Consider the following 19,135-nt stretch of genomic DNA (forward strand, 5'->3'; position numbering starts at 1 on the left):
AGATGTTTTCCACATACAGAGCAATCTATTTCCTTTTCATATGCTGTTTTAGAACATAAACAGTTCTACTGTACATACACTTCACTGCAACTGTGGTACTACCCTAGTTTCATTTGCATCACTGCCTTTTGATGTAACAGGTAGAACAGCCAGCTGCATCATTCTCTAAAGCTGGTATGGCTGTGTTACACTACCTCCATCCAGCCAACCAAACTTACACTCTCTTCACCACGTGGTTTTTGACAACCCCGTCTGTACCAGGCCCATGGGTTGGCTGGTCGAGGAAGGACTGCCACCATTCACACTCACTCTCTCTAACCATTGAGCATCAGAACTGCAACATGACACAGTTTGTGTCCCGTGAGTGCTGAACTGCTGGAGACTGAGCAGAGCATTCACCAGTTAAGCACACAAAAGATGATACAAGGTTGGGACTACAACCTCATGGCACACAGCAAGAGAACAAGATGGGGCAGAAAAAAGGATGGTTAATTACCTTTCCCTTGGTGATGTGGTTTCAGAAAAGCTGGGCAGAGACAGGTGAAGAGATTATTTCATGGGTTGATCCAAAATAGGCAGCACTACCAGTCTTGCAAACAGTCTTCACTGGTTTGTATTAAAAGCATCACCGCCATTTACTACCTGTACTACTTGTGATGACACCAAAGTGGGAGGACTGGCTGATTCCCCAGAAGGCTGTGCTGCCATTCAGCAGGATCTCAACCGACTGGAGAGTTGGGCAGAGAGGAACCTCACGAGGTTCAACAAGGACAAGTGCAGAGTCCTGCATCTGGGAAGGAACAACCCCATGCACCAGTACAGGCTGGGGGTCAAACTGCTGAAGAGCAGCTCTGCAGAGAGAGACCTGGGAGTCTTGATTGATAATAAACTGAACATGAGCCAGCAACATGCCTTCATGGCCAAGAAGGCCAATGGCATCCTGGGATGCATCAAGAAGAGTGTGGCCAGCAGGTCAAGGGAGGTTCTTCTCCCCCTCTACTCTGCCCTGGTGAGGCCTCATCTGGAGTCCTGTGTACACTTCTGGGCTCCCCAGCTCAAGAGCGACAAGGAACTTCTGGAGAGATTCCTTGGAGGGCTACCACGATGATGAGGGTACTGGGACATCTTTCGTACGAGGAAAGGCTGAGAGACTTGGGGCTCTTTATTGTGGAGGAGAGAGGAAGGATCTCATCAATGCTTATAACTAACTAAAGGATGGGTGTCAAGAGGGTGGGGTTAATCTTTTTTCCATAGAGCCTAGTGACAGGACAAGGGGTAACAGGCACAAGCTGAAACATGCTCAAACACAGGAAGTTCCACTTGAGGAGAAGCTTCTTTCTTGTGAGGGTGACAGCCATGGCACAGGCTTTCCAGGGAGGGTGTGGAGTCTCCTCCTCTGGAGTTTTCCAGAGCTGCCTGGAAGCATTCCTATGCGACCTGATGTAGGTGGTCCTGCTTTAGCAGGGACGTTGGAGTGGATGATCATCAGAGGTCCCTTCCAACCTCCACCATTCTGTGATTCTGTAATTCTGTGATGTAAGAGCTCTTGGCTACAGCTCTGGGCACTCACATCTCAGGAGGTTGCCCACCCCACCTGGAACAAGCCAGGCAAGAGAGCCACCACCTGCTGCAGACAGCACAGACCCAAAAGTAAAGTCTACAGCATGCAGTGTGACAGTGAATGGAACAAGCAGGAGCTGGAGGAGCTTGTTCCAATGCTGTTAACCTTTGTGGCACAGATTTATGTGATGATCTCCTCAGTGTATCTTGGTATCCTGGTATCCCTTATTAGATCACTGCCTAGAGAAGCTAGAAATGGTGACTCTCAAGTACCCTCTGTCCCAGCTCCCTTTATTACTTTCAGTGTGTTTCAATGGTTTTTAACATTTACCTTCTCATCCCACGAGAGATAACACACAAATTAAGGCATATGGATGAGTTGATGCAGCTCTGAGGAGTCACACTGAAGAAGTGACACCACACGGACATTTGCAAGTACATTGTGTGTGCAGACGCTGTAAGAAATTTCCACAGCAGCCAAAGTTAGCCAGTTTCCATAGAGTTGATCTGCAGCTTGATTTATTTTAAAAACATTATTTTCTCACTTATAAAAATAATATTTATGCTAGACTTACAGTACACAAGAGACCAACCAATACATATTTTATAAAATGGTTTAATGAATGCATGCATGTCTGATACAATGATCAATAAATTTACTGAATTCAAATTATTTACTGTTGTAAACATTTTACAAAAGCATTGTGATTTATCTGGATATACAGTCCTTGATGGAAGAACTATTCAGACTGAATCAGTGGCACATCAAAAAATAAAGCTGACAAGACCCATTCTGCATATTCTCTTTCGACACGATTCCAGCAAGAGAAACAGCATGGTGTAAGAAGTGTACAGTAAAGATTGTTCCTACCATAACATCAAATCCTGGAAACTAAATACAAGTTAAAGTGGTTGAAACAGTCAAAAGTCATAATTATTGTAACCAGTCAGAAATTACAGTAAGAAATGTTATCCAGTTATATGTGGCTGTCAGAACAAGATGTTTCTTTTTCATGTCAGTTGATGATGCTTTTCCATGGGACAGCAAAACTTTGGCAATTGGAGGTGCTGAAAATAATGTTCAAAAGTTCAAGACACCGTCACAGCATTTTCTTTGTGGAAGGTGAACTGTACACCAAGGCTCAGAGGTTGTGAAAACTGTTTCCAAGTGGAAAAAAAAGTGCAAATGTCCTGCACAGATAGCTTAAAAAGTTGCTGGTACAATCGTTCACCAACAGAATCTTTGTTTTCTTTTTGCATAGTTCACACATCACTGGGAACGTGACAGGGTGTGCTATTTTTGGCAAGAGCAAGAAGAAAGTGATACTGGTGTGAGTCGCCATGTTGGGCATGCTGGATCCATGCAGAATTCAGGTAGAGGGCTGCTACCTGATGCTATTAGAGACTGAATACTGATTTTGTTTTTGTTGAAGCAGTTCAGTAATAGCCAAAAGCTTCTTGAGAACATGCTGTGGAAATAGTCAGTAAAACCGTATGTTAGCTCCTGGAAACAGAGCTTCGCAAATGCTTGAGAAGCATTTCCAGCGTTAGTCTATCAGACCTGCTACTTGGTAGTTTAAAATAAATAAAAACAAACAATAAAGAAAACTGATTCCTTAGTCAGTAAGGCATTACCTTCAAAAGGGAAGTCTAAAACAGTGTTAGGAACTTTGCCCCTCCACCCATGGATCTTGCTGGTGCCCTGTAGTGTAACAGGGAGGCTAAGAAAGCGTCCTGCCAAGGCACCCTCCTGCCAACACACTGTTGTGGCTTTCTAAAAAAGTTTGTCACACTATGGCAAATTAGGAAGCAGAAATGAAGTATCAATAGAAAGCTAACAGAAGTAAACTTAGTTCTCAGCTGAAGAAAACCCAAGATCCTGAAAGTAACAACCAGTGGTGCCTGTCAGGAGACAGTAATGCTGTGTATTTAAGCTTCCTCTAGAAACTAAAACTTCCCCTGGAAACTCTGTTTTTGTAGAATGAAGAAACAGAAGCATGCACTAAGCACTTATATTCACATCTAATAACCTCCTGGTGAAATGCAGACATTTAATGTTTACCCGTCACACCACCAACCAAAAATACTACAGATGAATCCTGATGGGACAGAGTAACTGGAGGTGCCCTGTCTGTACCTGTCACTTACCTGCATTACACCTCGCTCGTTACTGAGCGTCCGGAGCTCATCCGAGTGTGCCACACAGATCTCGTGCAAGGCTGCCAGGTCGCGAGACAAGTCAGTCCTCGAGTGCTCTGTAGCATCTGGTAGCTCAGGAACGTTCTTTGACAGAAAAGATGAGAGCAGGTTTAGGATGCAGAGTGCCTGGGCAGACAGATGACAGCTCCATAGCTGTGTTGACAGTTTGACACCAAAAGCACCACCACGTCGCTCTCTAGAGCCAAGTCTCTCTGATACTGCTACACTACTACTGAGTTGGCCGAAAAGCTATTGCAAATAGAGACTTGTAAACTTCCCCCAAATGAGGGGAAAATCCATTCATTTTGGTGCTTTACTTCAATCTAAATGAGACAACAGTAGTAGCAAAAATTCTGCAAAACTTTTAACTATCAAGTAACGCATTAAACTCAGCCATAAACCAATAATGTAATTAAAACGATGAATTAATCCAACAGTTACTTTCAAACTAACAGTTTTCCAAGACCTAACGCAAAATCTGTCGGTTAAGGAAAACTGACATATTGGCATATGCAGAAGTTGCACCCTCACTAGATGGCACTCAGGCACACATTCTTAGAGCCTAGCTAAATACTCTGACATGTCTTCCAGGTCACTTTCAAGGGATCCATTCAGGAAAGCTGTCACCTTTTTTTAATCCTGATTCTAAAAATGAATTATTGGTTTAAAGACACAGCTGTACAGCATGAAGGCCTAACTCCTGCTGCTGCAGTCCTACACAGTCAGTCACAGTATAAAGGGATACAGTACTGCAGTTCAAACTGCAGTACCTGGGATTCATGCAGTGACATGTTCAGCAACGTGTACTGAAGTTCACACCTGGTACTGTTTAAAGCAAAAGAGTAATCTGAATTGCTGGCCAAAACGATATGACAGTTACACAGAAGAATTTTTAGTTTAAACATATTTTTAAAGATTGGTATTTCTGGCCAAAATTTCTAATCCTCATAGCTATAAAATCTGTTTAAGCTGCTCACATCTACAGAGGCACTAAATGAATAAAGTCCATGACGACATTTGATGGTTTTAATTCTGTATGACAGGCCATTGACCTGCAGTTTCTAAACATGCACAGGAAAAACTGATTTGGTTGCAAACTAAAATTGTGTGGGAGCTGATGCATTTTGAGCTCAATAAGAAAAGAATTTTCACCTGCAATGTTGCTATATAACTTCCAATAAAGATTTTTTTCCTTAACCACTTACCCCAAGTTCATCCAAGAACATGATCATGCGATGCTTGTTGCTCTTGATGAACGGATTTACCCCTTCCATATATGGCTCCTAGTAATGTGCAAAAGTATTCATTAGAACAAATCAATGCCAAGGTAATTGTCATACCTGAAGCAAACATGGTGCAGTCAGACAAATGACATTGCAAAACAAACATTATTTTTCCAAGGGAATTTCTCATGTTTGGTGTGCAGCCAGTCCACAGACCACAGAATTTGAGATTTTCTTATATTCATATTTGAAATCTCTGATTCGAAGTCTTCTTACACTGGCCTGCTGACATGAATCTGCATTAAGATGAATGAAAGTCTTGGTACCTGCCTGCAAATTAAAACTGCTCTCCTTTCAAAGGAATGATGAGAAAAAGCGCCCTCTGTTTCATTAATGTGTACACTCCTGCTTATGTGTAATGCCAGCCTAAAATCACCTTCATTATGCCTAAGTAAACAGATTCACTTTTCCATCATTTGGCCTAGGCACTGAGGCAGACCAGTTGTTGCTGGCATTCTCTTACTGTTATAATAGAAAGCTGGGTGGTTTTAGTGCAATAAATACACTTGACCGACAACATTTAATTATGTCTATCAATATGAAAGTGAGTACAATTAGCAGGGGTGCTTTGAAGTGCTCTATCACAGGAACCATCCTTCTAAGGAGTAAGTGAATGCAAGGTAAAAGTGGAGGAGGGGGGGAGTCAGGGATTGGCAGTTTATTTGTTTCAGAACTGGATGACTGGTACCAAGCTGAGAATTGAGGCCTGACTAGTCTCAATCTGAAATTTAATTTCTATATATACACAAAACATGCGTCTGGAAGCATTTCAAGGTGGTGTACAGAAGCATGCCAATATTACTGAAAGATGCGTCCCCTTTGACATCAAATAATCAATGGAAATGCAAGTAAAGCTCCCATCATCTGTTTAAGATAGAATATTTATGCTTCTGACTATGGTCACAGATTCCTGCTCAAGCAATTCTCAGCTGTCTTTTTGATATGGATATTCCAAAAGGAAGCCTGCCCATTTTACCATCATGGACACTAGTTGTGGTAGGATGGCTGTGGGCCTCTCCTCTCCCACTTCATCCCTCCAGTGCAGGAAATCCTGAGTATAACTGCTGCCTTTTCTCTTGCACACAGAAAAAAAAAATGCTCCTCATGTTATCTACTGTTGTCTTGGGGACAAATGCCTGCTGAGTTTATCTGTGTTCCGACGGCATCCATACATGGTACATCACTCTCTAATATGTACTGGAATGGTCATTCCATTTACTCTGACAGATCATTGCTGGTGTTCCTGCTACCTGATTCAAAACTGTTCATGGGTCCTACCAAGACATTAATGTGGGTTTCTAGGTTGCTTCCTGTGTTCTTATTATAGCTCTTCTTCCCAATTTGACCAGACTTTATGCTACTGCTTTAGTTCAGAGCAAAACCCTGTTTAGCTCTAAATGAAGGCGGCAGAAGAAATGGCAGTAATGAGTGTCCTCCTGGACAATGAGGACAAACAGGTCACGTGTTGGGCTGTGCACAAGAAAGCATCAACAGATTTTTACATGTGTTACGTAAGAACATCAAAATGTACTGGCAGTGTAGCTCTAGGCTGTTCTCTGTGTCTAAAGTGATAATCACCTTTGCTCCGAATTCAACCAGATTTGCTAAATTCTGCACAGACTTGGCGACCAGCGTCAGTGTTCTTGCAGCAGTGGGGGAAGGAGAATCTGGCAGGAATACAAAGGAGAGAGTTACTGGCCATTCCAGCAGCAGTCACATGAAAGTAAAGCTCTTCTCCAATGCCTATTTTTTTCATGGAATAAAATACTTTAAAATATTGTATCAGAACTGCATGTGGAAGACTGGCACAGGGTGAAATAAAATGTGTGTTGCTTTAATAGCGTCCATGAAAGTATATTCATCTGAACAACTAGTTTTCTGTAAGTCACACACAGAACAAGCATGCAAAATAAAGTGGTGTTAGTAAGAACCATTAGGAAGCAGGTGAAGTAAAAACCATTTTCACAAACATGACACAGTTCTGTTGAAAGGAGAATTATTTGTTGTTAGAATAAAAAAAAACTCCTTTAGAATTAAAAGTAAATTTACCTTTTTCCTTACTTGTGTATACCCACATAAGTGGGCTCTGACATGTTACACAAATTAAGTTACTGGTATCAGGAAAGCAGAGTAAACATTACATGCAATCCTGGCCTGTATAACCACAAAATAATAGTCACTTCCTGTACTAAACATTACACTTCACATTAACCACTCAGTTCAAAATTCCAGCAAGTGATATTACTGCAGTAGTATCTTACAAAATTGTTTTTCCTTGCAATTACTCTAAGTGGCCTTGTTAAAGCCAGGTTTGAAGTGCTCAAAAATTGACATGGTTATTAGATCAAGCTCTGAATTTTGTAATTCTTCCTAAGAAAGTTGTATGCTCTTCAGTGTCTACCTGCATCTTTTGTTGCTCCTTCTTTCCCTCCTCCTCCAAAATCAATCAAGAAATCAATCAAAAATAGCAAGTTCTAGGTTTTCACGCGTAGCTGGAGCTATGTAACTAACGCCAGCTGTTCCTTGTATCTTGTGCTTGAGACAGTGCAAGCCTCTGAAGCAGAAGTGCTGGAAAACATGACTACCCTTGGAATCTGGAACAAAGGATTTAACTTTGAAACAGGTATATTCCTTTTTTCAGAGTGGCTGAAGTGATAGGATTGCTGCTGATCCTGAGCCACACCTGCACACCCACAGCCTTCAGAATGCTTTTTTCCCTATTATGGGAAGAAGCTATGTTGGAAGCTTTGCTCCAAAAGAAGGAAGGGTACACCCCTTTCCTGAACATCTCTAAGGGTCCCTACATGGAACCCATAAGTTTACCTTAGCAACAGTCAAGAGTAGGACTTTAACCACTAACAGACAAGCTTAACAGAGACTCCTCAAATTTATAGGTGACTTTTTACACCTGCAGACACAGTGCAGCCCAAGTTAGGAGGTACTTAACTTGCAAATTACCTGAAGACAGTAAAATCTTAAAGAAAGGACCAGGCCATGTTTCTCAAATGCTTTCTTCAAATACATATGGAAATCATTACTGGGTGAGAGAACTTTTGTTTGTTACAGCCCTCTCATTTAGTATAGCTTAGAGACAAAACAGAAAATATGCTACTCTGTCTTAAAAACTATCTCTGAATAAAGAAAAAAAGCCTTTCTGAATCAGATTTCTAATTTCCTCCTATTTCCAAATCAGCATCTTACTAGTAAAAAAAAATTAAAAATCACCAAGCTGCTGGTGAGAGGAGGAAGAGCACTGGCTAGTGCAAACTGCATGCCTTCTAGCTGGCAGTCATCTTTGCCAAGGAAAAAAAACACCAGAAAACAGATCAAGTATAACATATGCAGACTTTCAAAACTAAGCAGCTCAGATGTCCAAATATTTTTTAGCAACAAAGTTTTCAGTAGTTTACACCTTTCCTTTTTTCCTCTCACAGGAGTTGGAAACACCCACAAACATTTGGACTAGATGATCTTTTGAGGTCCCTTCCAACCCTTAAGATTCTGTGATTTTATGTGCTTAAGGCAGCTGCTGTGGGCTAGTTCAATCCCTGACCATTAAACCTTCACTGGGGAAAGCCCCAGGCCAACAGCATGTCAGTTGTGGTCTCTGACCTGTGCCATCATCCCCTCACCTCTACAGGCTGTTTGTGAGGAGGATACCAGCCAGCACTGTGCCACGGACCTGTACAACAGCTCCGCAGTCCTGGTCTTGCCAACAGGGATGTTTCCCCTTGCTGTTTTAATTAACTACAATAGATGCACTCTACCAAAACACTGAGTAAGACTTCCCGTGGCAGGAACATTCATTTTTGCAAGACTATGCAAACTCTCCCTCCTATATAAGGCCTTTAAGTCAATCAGGACTGCCATGTTGAGGCTGCACAACCCGTCTTTTCTAAATGTTTACCACTTTCTCTCTCTCTTGATTCTCTAAGATGGACTGTACTTAATGAGTCAAAGTCAAGACTTCTCCAATGGCTGGAAACTAAGAAGGATGTTAAAACAAGTTATTCAAGCATAATTTTCAAGGTGCACAAATGTATTCCAAGCTGTGCAGACACATTTTCAACTTCAGAAACTCTTTTCATTTAAGAGATATCATTGAACTTCAGCCACTAATTTTGGGATAGCACTCAAAGTGACATCTGAACATCAAACACATTTTTTGCACTGCTAGAATACATTCCACATTGCTAGACTTGAACTCAAACTTGTATTAAATACTACAATGCATGTTTTTAGTGGACTTTAAAATGGCACTGGGGTTAACCACAGTCTAACCTTCAAAGGTAAAAAGCCCTTATGGAGAAGTCAGGCAAGTGACATGGAAAACATGACCTTGGACACAGCCTCAAACAACCTTTGTATTTTGCTCCATTAGACACTACAGAAAATTCATGCCTGGCATTGTATAAAGTATTAATTCAATCTGAAGCATATAGTCACCTGAGATGATATTAAACATCCTTGGGTTCAGGATAGCAGGACAAATCAGTCGAAGAAAAACAAAGCCACTGAAATGGGAAGAAAATTGTATTTTGTTCAATAAAATTAGAGAATGTAAAATTGTGTAGTCTTTACAGATTTGAGTTAGGTGGAACCTTTTTTGAGACAGACACCGAACAACCAGCCTGCACTCTGAGAATATTTCAACAAATCAAGAACATCATGCTACAGCTTCAAACTACAACAGAAGCTAGAAGAACAGGCACACTGATTTCCCAGTTAAGGTGAACTGTTGAAACCATATGGGATGAACTTAATTGTAAAGCCGTACTGAAGCCAATCTCTGACCACGATGGCTTCAAAAAGGAGCCACCCCTGGTCGCTGACCTGCCAAAGGTTTCCCATTGTCTGCTGTCCCGAGGCATCCACCCCACAGCCACTCGCTCTCCCAGGCCAACATCAGGGGAGTGCGAGGTGGAGGTGGGCAAAGATAGCCTCTTTTTTGGCAGCAGCACAGCCGTAGGTCAGCTTAAGCCACTCTATACCCTGATGACAGTATGCTACAGTAGAAAAATAGTAAAGGATCTGCTCCTTTCTCCCACAAAGTAACTGCAGCCATCTACAAAGCTGGGAAAAAGTGCTCTGTTTTGACTGCGGAACTGGGAACTCATCCAACAGAAACCCCCAACAGAAACCCCCAACAGCTCTAAGTAGCATGAGAAAAATCTAACTTTCTGTTAACCACAGAAGCAAAAAACATCCACTTCCAGTTAACCTCCATTGCTGGCTAATTGCTACACAATGAAGTGACATATGGACTAACTGAAGTAGTCCAAATCATCTTTAGTTTTGTTCAGTGATTGGACACTACCAGCACATTGTTTTTCACGACAGCAATACCAAAGCCTGACCACTCATATAGGAAGGAGGGGGACCTTACACTGCCTTGGCTACCAGTGAGCACACAATGATGGCAGTGCTATTTCACAATGACACACAGTAGTGAGGTTATTAATGCACCTTCCATATGTCCAAGACATCTAACAGAAAATTATAGATGTTTCTTACTTCTCCAAGCAGCATAAATTATGGGCTGGCAAGACAACAGTAAGTGAAGCCAAAATATTTTCTATGGTGTGAATTTCAAGCTAGGAGAAAGTAATTAATTTTGATGTCATGGCTTATACACCAATTTATCTTTTTAAGTGCCCAAAGTTGAAGGCCAGTGAGGTTAGCACAGGCCTTGCTGATACAGCATATCTGGTCAACTTGCCTAATGAGCACATGTCTACATGGGGGTTTTACAACCAGAGAGAAATGGCAGCACTTTCTGACCGACACAGGAGGGAAGATACCCAGGCATCTAAAAACTGCCCTGCCTCTGAATATTTAATCATTCTTGGACCAAAAATAGTGCAGTAAAAGATACTAATCATCATGAAGGCTGTGAAACTCTGTACTCCAGAGAGAAACCCCAGGTATCCACTTGTGAAGAATAACATCGCAAGAGCGAGTAATCCAGGATTTATAGCATCCCGTGGGGACCTCTGGAAAACCCTGAATGTGAGATGTGCTCACTAAGGAAAGCCACATGGTTCTGTCCAGAGCTGAGGATGAAGAGAAAGCAATAATGTATTCACTGCTGAGCTCTATGGCCTTCCAGTAGCTTAAGTCCTCAAAGGAAGAGAGGCTTTCACAGTAAGAGCAGCCTCCATTTGAAAGCGTGGTACCCTGGATGATGTAAGGCTTCTGGTATTGAAATGACCAACACCAAGCCAAGAAGAAATCCTCTGAACGACCCTCCCCAAGGGAGATTAACCTCAGCAAATCATATGACTGCCAGACACTGGAAAAAAAGGGAAAATGTGGCTCTGATACTCCTAAACATTAGCATTTAGAAAAACAGTGTAAAGACCACATCTTTCTCAAAGACTTTTGTTTAACCTGCACTGGTAACGGGCAGTATTAGCGGAAGAGCTTGTATATTGCACTGATTTATGAAAGTGGGGAGCTTTTGCGGGTGCTGCAAGTTCAGACAAAATAGGTTCAGTAATCTCCTGCAACAGTTTTACAGGAGCTCTAGAATGTTTGAACACACTTGGCTCAGAGAAATTAAACAGAATTTGGACAGCACAGAATTAGGTGTTTTCAGGAACCAACACAGAGCGTTGCTTCAGAGTGATTAGAACCAGCGATCAGAAACCTTCTCTGATGCAGAAAACTATCCCAATGTATATATGCCAGTGCACACAGTATCTCAGCAAAACCTACCAACAAACTGTCTTTAGGTGCAGATCCAGTATGATAAGGAATCCTGCATTTTAAAGGCCATGGGTACGTAAGATGTCTCCAGCAATTAAAACACATTACCTAAAAGTCCTTGGGTAAGGCACACTCTCAGTTGGCAAATGAAAGGAACATAATCTCCAGAGGACATTGCTCCCCAGATGTATCACAAAGATTAACTATTGCTTTGTGAGAAACTTTTCTGTCTCAGCATAAAAAAGGGAATTGCTATTTTAGATTAGTTTGTATAAAGTTAAACCCTCTATACTACACCATCTTGTTCCATCAAGGCTCTACAATCATGATTAAGAATCTAGCAAGCTCATAATCCTTAATTGGGATATCATGCCTCAGCACTTAAATATTTAAAATGCTGCTGTAACCTATGTAAATTGTGCACAGTTTTGCCACAGAAGGAAATATAGGTAAGCACTCTGAGGTGTGTCTTCAACAAGACTTGAAACGATTATTTTCAGAATCAAGGGACAAGTAACTTACCTAACAACTCTGGTTCTCATGGTGGTATTAGCCGGCCACTTGTTTTGAACAGACTTCTGTAGGCACCCATAAATGTACCTCAATGTCCTGCAAAAGTAATAGCTAATTACTCATTCCATTGAAGTTTCAGAGTCAAAGAAGCTAGTCAGAAAGATCCAGACCAACCTCCTACTTGATGTACAACTACTACCAATTCTACATTTGTAACTTAAGACACAGGCTTTAAATTAACTGAGAATTAATTTTTAAGTTAATACATTTATAAGAAATTACTTTCTAAATTTATATTAAAAACAAAATTTATAAACAGCAAGGACAAACATTAATACACAATTCTTAATACAATTTAGTGATTATTCAGATGTGCATTAAATTTTTGTAACTGACAGCTGTTTAGATAGTATTTCCTTTCAAAAAAAGGACAGTTTTGATGCTTGGAATTTCTTTTTTCTTTTTTTTCTCTTCTAACTAAACAACTATTCTTTCCATGAATGAGGGTTAGGTGTTTAAAAGTCAAGCAACCAGTGCAATAGTCCTCTCCCTAAAAAAAAAAGGCACATTGTGGTATATTTCAGAGAACATCAAGAACTGCATCACACACTTAAAAAGGAGTGCAGCTTTCAGTGCTAACCTTGCCAGCACTAACACAAAATAAATAGTTCTGTGCTACTCTGCCATCTCAGAATTGAAGATTTCATATATTTCAAAAACTAATTACACAGTGAAAGAAAACTGTTAGTACTGTGCATGTTTTATAGATGGTTTAACTCTGAACTATAAGTTATTTTAGCAATTATAAAAAGAAAAAAGCCCACAAACCTCTGTATTTCCCTAGCAAACAGAAGCAATCATAGCACTTGAATACTACCTTCTTCTGTTTTTAAAATGCTGTTAGTAATTCCACCTTCTTTCCATAAGAGAACCAGAAATAGTTTGTAATCAGTTTAAAGGTAAGTAATTGTCTGCTATGTACCACTGTCTTCTACGTTTTTAAGGAAATATGACACTGATTATTTTTCTTTTCCTGACCTCTTGGATCTAGTAGCTTCTCCTTCATAGGAAAGCATGTGTGCTCGCCAGAGGCTTTTACAAAAAGCACCATTAATCCATGAAAGTGTTATTTTTTTCACCCATCTGTATTCCACTGTGCAATGTAATTCACACAAACAGGAATTTTGAGATACAAATCTGAAAAGTGCAAACTTACGGAGGCAGTATCTCTGCAGCCATGAATATTTTCTCCACCAATTCTGAAAGTATACTGAGTAGATGTGCCAAATTAGTGTTTACATCTTCATTTTTTTCTAACTTTGAGGGATTTAACTAAAACAAAACAAAACAAAAAAATATGACATTTCTCTTCCAAACTGGAACTGCAGATACAGTTCCATAATACTACACACTGAATACGATTTCTTACAGAACTCACAAATCTGTTTCAATGGCTAGCCAGGAAATGTGAAAAGCAATGGTTTTAAGTCCTGACATACTAGGCTTTTAACAGCTCAGATATTCCCCACTATCCATCTGATGACATTTTTGTATCCCTCAATCCAAACTTCTGAGGATTCCCTCTCTTCCCACAATTAAGTTAAAATGGAACACAGAAGTTTGGAGTCATTTTAAAAACAGTTCCAGGATCAATAACAATAATTCAATACCAGGAAGTTTTAAATTAAATCTAAAGTTCAAACATTTACTTTTGCGGTATCTTGAGTCTTCTAGTTAGGTTAGAACATTCAGTAGATGCTACAGAACAGCTTACAATTGCTAAAAATAAGTAGATAATTTGAAGAACTTTAAAAAGTTCTACCATCAATACTGTTCAAAGACAAAAATCTCTTAATTCACTTCCTGTATTTCTCATGCAAATGAATTTTAGTTCTGAGAGATTAATAAATATCTCCAAAGCTAATACTTAATGCAAACATAAAACATAACTGGTAGATAATTGTGTCAGCAAATCAAAGTGTTTAAAAACATAGTTCAAGGTATCACCTCACAGGACTGCTTGCTCTCCATTATCTTTAAGATGGAGTCTTTCAGCGCGTGGTGAACAAAACTTGTTGCTGTGGCTTTCATATATTGCTCCATAAGGGTACTTGCTAAAGTGGTGGCACGAAACAAGGTAGTTGCTTCATCTAAAAAAAGAACAAACCCACAGCAAATTGGAAAGTTGAACAACAAAAAGCAGGGGAAAAACTTGTGTTTACAGTTTGATACATGCTGTAACTAAAAGAGCTGAAAAAAGAGAGGTGCCAAAACTCTTCCCTCCCCAACTGCCCACAGTTCCGGTAAATTAGTGTAATTTAGTACAGTACCTTCCATGCTTATCTCCCTGTCATTTAGTGTTCGTAACAACAAGGACTCAAGCTTTTCATGAAGAAAAATCTTCAGTAAAATGCCAGCCAACAGCGTTCTATCCTGTCCACAAACATGTGATAAGGCATAGACTACATGAAGCTCTTTCTGGAGTATAAGCTGAAACAAAAATATAATTAGAAAATATTCAGAAGATTCTCCTAAAACAAAACACCTTTGGAAAAACTGGTATCATACATATGTAGTGATATATAGATGTCACTGTAAAATACTATGTCAACCAGTGTTATTGACATCTATATCTCAACCAATCAACAAAATGAGTTTTGACAGAAAAACCAAGTAAAGTTAAGCAACTTCATACCTCTTTAAACTCATTGTACTCCTCTTCTGGCATGATCTTCTCCATAGAGTATCGTGCTCGAACACGCAAAGATCCGGGCTCAATACCCTTTAATGGTACATGGGAGCTGAGTTGAAACCACTCATCTGTTGCATGTCCTTTTTGTAATCGGCTTAATTGACAACGCATAAACACTTCAGGAAAAAAAGCATTGTTCAAATAAATTATCTCCAGCCAAACAGTGCTACTATTGAGTAAAACACAGTTTATTTTAGTACATGTCACATCATTTCAGAAGAAAAGTATTAATATAGAGTAATCAAGACTTTTCACATCAATATATTGACAGATTGTCTCTTCACTGGTTTAACAGACTCCTATAAAGTTAAGGAAATATGAAGCATTCTGTAAAGAATGTATACTATGTTCAAAAATGCTACAGGGATACTGACACGGTTTCCTTTGTAACACCCAAATCATGCGTAAAGAACTGCTACCCTGCAAATCCAGTGTAAAAGACCCTAAAATAGATAAAACCAGATAAAAGACAGAATGCACTCTTTCCAGCCTTGGACTGGTATCACCATCAGGTCTGCTCCTTGACCATTTCTGTCACTTCTATTTATTATTATAATGTTGCAATGACTTTCCCAAGCAGTGCCACATGTATTTATTTACACTTTAACTCCTATGTTAAGGCTGTAACAGTTGATGCAAATTATGTAAAAAAAGCAATCCCAAGCAACTTCCTGCCTAGATAATGTTGGAAGTCAAGAATGGACAAATCATTAATTCACCTTTTGGTGGTGCTGGTACTTTGAAACTGCCAAGCAATGACCTGTATTGCAGCTGAAGCCTGGCCCAGCAGCTGGCTAGCAAACTGCAGCAGCAGGAACACAGGGTTATCCAGGGCAGCCACGTACACTCCACAACAAACTTATTTTGCACAGAAAAGGCTCATGCATTTGCAGAGGGAACATCATGCCTGTCAAACACCCACCATGCTACAAGAAGGGCCAGAGCTGATGTGTCACATTTAAACCAAGAGTTTTGCTTTATTCACTTTCCTGCAAAGCCCATATCCCCCACTGCCTTGTAGAAAACTCAACAGTTCCAGCAGAACTTTGATTACCTCAGTGTTGCAACACATACCAGGATATCATTTAATACTGGACCAGGAAAACATTACATTTATAATGCTCACTTCAGGACATTCTAATTGCCCATTTTGAAATCTCTGGAGCTGATATAAGCTAATGTATCAGCCAGAAATGACCAAAAAAATCATAATTGCCTGCTATTTATCACCAGTGTGCATGGAAGCATGTCTTCAGACCAGATAATCAATTGACTTTCCTAGACTATTTCTCACCAGTGTCAAAGCTCCTGTATGTGCAACTAAGCAGTGTGTTTTTCTTGTAATTTTGCTTGCAACTGTAAGGCACATATATATCTGTGAGACAGACAGTGGATGAAATACAGGATATAGAATAAACTGATGATTTAATTTTCCTTGTGGAAGTGCTACAGTACCACATCGTGACTATAATATAAATACTATGATCTTGCTTTGATTTTTTTTTTTTTTTAAAAGGTCATAACAGAAATACCTGTACAAGGACTGCAGAACAGCTACTATTGTAATTTATATTCAATAAACTTAAATGGATGTGACTTTTCCCCACTTAGCAGCCTACACTGAATGAACAGGCTACCTTCAGTAAGAGACTGCTGAAAAATTCTGGATATTTACACTTTGCAGCCTAGCCCATTTACAACATATACTGAAAATTATGAAAAGAAACAACAGTTTGTATCTTCTCTCCAGACATAGGTAAGAATTCTCTTGCCAACCACCTTGATCTAAAAACAATCACAGTATTTTACATGATGAACACTAGCACAAGAAATGTAAGACTGAAGTTTCTTAATTGTTTAATCTCTGGTGAAATTTCAGGTGTAATATTTACTAACAGGACTGTGTCCTGGACTGTTATTATAACCTGAGCTCAAAGTGAAAAGTAGTCCAAACTCAAGTTTGGTCCAACCCTCATGTTGCAAATGCATTTGAATTTACTATGAAGCCTTCGTCTAAGCCTCCCAGAACTAAACACAGTGATCAAAAAACTCTAAAAATATTCTACCCATTGATTCAGAATAAATGCCATTTGAAATCTTGAGGAAAATGAAATTGCTCAATGCAAGGACATAATAAATCTTGATTTTTGCAGCCACGAATCACTGACATATTACCACAGCTCCTTTTCCTATGATCCAAGCTATCAGTTTCAAACACAAGCTTTGGCAAAAAATAGTTGTGCCTGAAAGGAAAGACACTGGCTAACACTTTGCTTTGTGGACTTGCCTGCATGAGATGACTTGCCTCTATGTAAAAAATGTTTCTTTTTCAACATGAACTAATTTGAAAATAACTATCATGACACAAAACCAAACCAAAACTTCCATTCCAGTTTAAAAGAGTCTGGTACTCTTCTCAGAGATTTACTAATGCAACTGTCTAAGCATACTTGATCATCCCAGTGTGCAGTAGCATAGGTGATGGCTACTAATACATTGAAGGCCTATTTTTTTTTTTCAAGCTGTATTTTTTTATTAAATCATGACAGTTAGAGAAACAAAGGAAAATTTAAATAGAATTCGTACTAAACTGTTTGGTGTAATTTCTGACTACTTGAAATACTCCCTAAAAAAAAAAAAACCCTCAAACCTAAAGTTTGATGTAGATAAATGAGCTTTCCAGCTCAAATGGACAAAACAACGGTGCAAAAATATGGTCAAAACTGCAGTTAGAACCCTTTTGTCTGTCAGAAGGCATGTTCTCTTTTTCTCTCATGCTATGTAGAAAATTTTCTAGTTAGAGGAAGGAAAAAGAGGTCTGAAATTGAATTAGGTTTTGTAAGAGCATTCAAAATGAGTAGTAATTATTCCACTTAATTCAAAGTTTTGCTACAAATATATATAAAAAAGAAAATCAAGGAATTAGCATTGAGGCATACGTAACAGGACAGTAATACAATATATGCAAACTGAAAACAATTGCAATAGATTATAAATACTCTGATAGGCTTTGGAACAGATAGCTCTGAACAAAACGGAAAAGAAAACATCTTGGAATTCATTTGAAGCAGACCGGGAAGGGCATCCTGCCAGAGAAGACAGGGGACTGAAGTTGCTCCAGAACAAGTATAGTGGGGAACATTTTTCTGTCTGAGTTAAACAAGAAAAAAAAATAATCTAGAAACATATTGTGTAGGAAAAGAACTAAAAGAAAAAAAAAGTGTAAGAGTTCAGAACCCATGCTCTTCAGCTCCCTTCTTTTCTAGATCTTACCAGATTGGTGTTAATTTGTTGGAACAGAAACAAAAGTACAGTTGAAGAAACAGCTGCCTAAGTAACATGAGGAAAACTAATTCTTGGGAACTTCTGTAAAAGGCAGCAAAAATCTGGATCTGTTCCCACTCAGAGACGCTGAAGTAACTTCAGGTTTAAGCCAAAGAATCGTACAAGAAAAATAGACAGATGAGGTAAAACACAAAGAAAAGAGCACATTTTGTTCAGAGTCCTCCAAGATTTTTTTTTTTTAATAATAATGAAAATGCTACACTTTTCCTCCCTTTCTCACCAAAAGCAACAACAACAAAAAAAAACCTCTGAAAAGGAACTCCATGCATTCAGACTTAAAACTCCTTGGAACTTAGCAGACTTTCTCCTCTTGCTTTTTGTTATGCACAGCTGTGTAACACAATGGCTACTCTAACACAGAACTAGGAAACCTGTCAGATACACAAGAATGGATTTTATCACTGCATTTTATTCCTAAAGAACAGGTAGGTTCTTATTGTAAAAACTTTGATAGAAAGCCAGTACCAGACAGCAAAAACATAAGCACTGCAGTATGGTGAGCAGGAAAAGATACTTAATTGTGACAGTGTTGTGATGACAGTGATGAAAACCACAAAAAGTATCCATTGCTGCAATATACATGCATCTTTTACAAAAAAATACTTACATATATCTGGATCTTTACTTTTCTTTGTTTTGTTACTAAGACTTATCTCAAATCTATTAATATCAGATGAAAGATCACTAGGAGAAAAGACAGAAAGCCTCAATTAATACTGTATTTGGCTGGTATTTAAGCTTATTTGAAACCCATTTCAATCGTGAGTTCTCATTA

The 19,135-nt window shown here is 39.3% G+C and overlaps 1 protein-coding gene across 2 annotated transcripts in view; it reads right to left on the reverse strand.

Moving 5' to 3' along the window:
• Positions 1–2,191: 2,191 nt before the first annotated feature.
• Positions 2,192–19,135, reverse strand: part of RASA1 (RAS p21 protein activator 1) — a 63,515-nt gene continuing 46,571 nt past the window's right edge. Inside the window, exons 15-25 of one of the 2 annotated variants that reach the window (XM_062017610.1) lie at positions 18,968–19,044; positions 14,959–15,131; positions 14,594–14,753; positions 14,271–14,413; positions 13,480–13,595; positions 12,273–12,359; positions 9,489–9,556; positions 6,621–6,709; positions 4,965–5,042; positions 3,709–3,843; positions 2,192–3,029 (exon numbers count right to left, since the gene is read on the reverse strand). In XM_062017610.1, the coding sequence (XP_061873594.1) occupies positions 2,946–3,029; positions 3,709–3,843; positions 4,965–5,042; positions 6,621–6,709; positions 9,489–9,556; positions 12,273–12,359; positions 13,480–13,595; positions 14,271–14,413; positions 14,594–14,753; positions 14,959–15,131; positions 18,968–19,044 (1,210 nt within the window). In that variant the 3' untranslated portion in view covers positions 2,192–2,945. Of the gene's footprint in view, positions 3,030–3,708; positions 3,844–4,964; positions 5,043–6,620; positions 6,710–9,488; positions 9,557–12,272; positions 12,360–13,479; positions 13,596–14,270; positions 14,414–14,593; positions 14,754–14,958; positions 15,132–18,967; positions 19,045–19,135 lie in introns of those variants that run through there. The other variant, XM_062017611.1, reaches the window with a different exon arrangement.

The sequence above is a fragment of the Colius striatus genome, chromosome Z (genome assembly GCF_028858725.1).
Source record: "Colius striatus isolate bColStr4 chromosome Z, bColStr4.1.hap1, whole genome shotgun sequence".
NCBI lineage: Eukaryota > Metazoa > Chordata > Aves > Coliiformes > Coliidae > Colius > Colius striatus.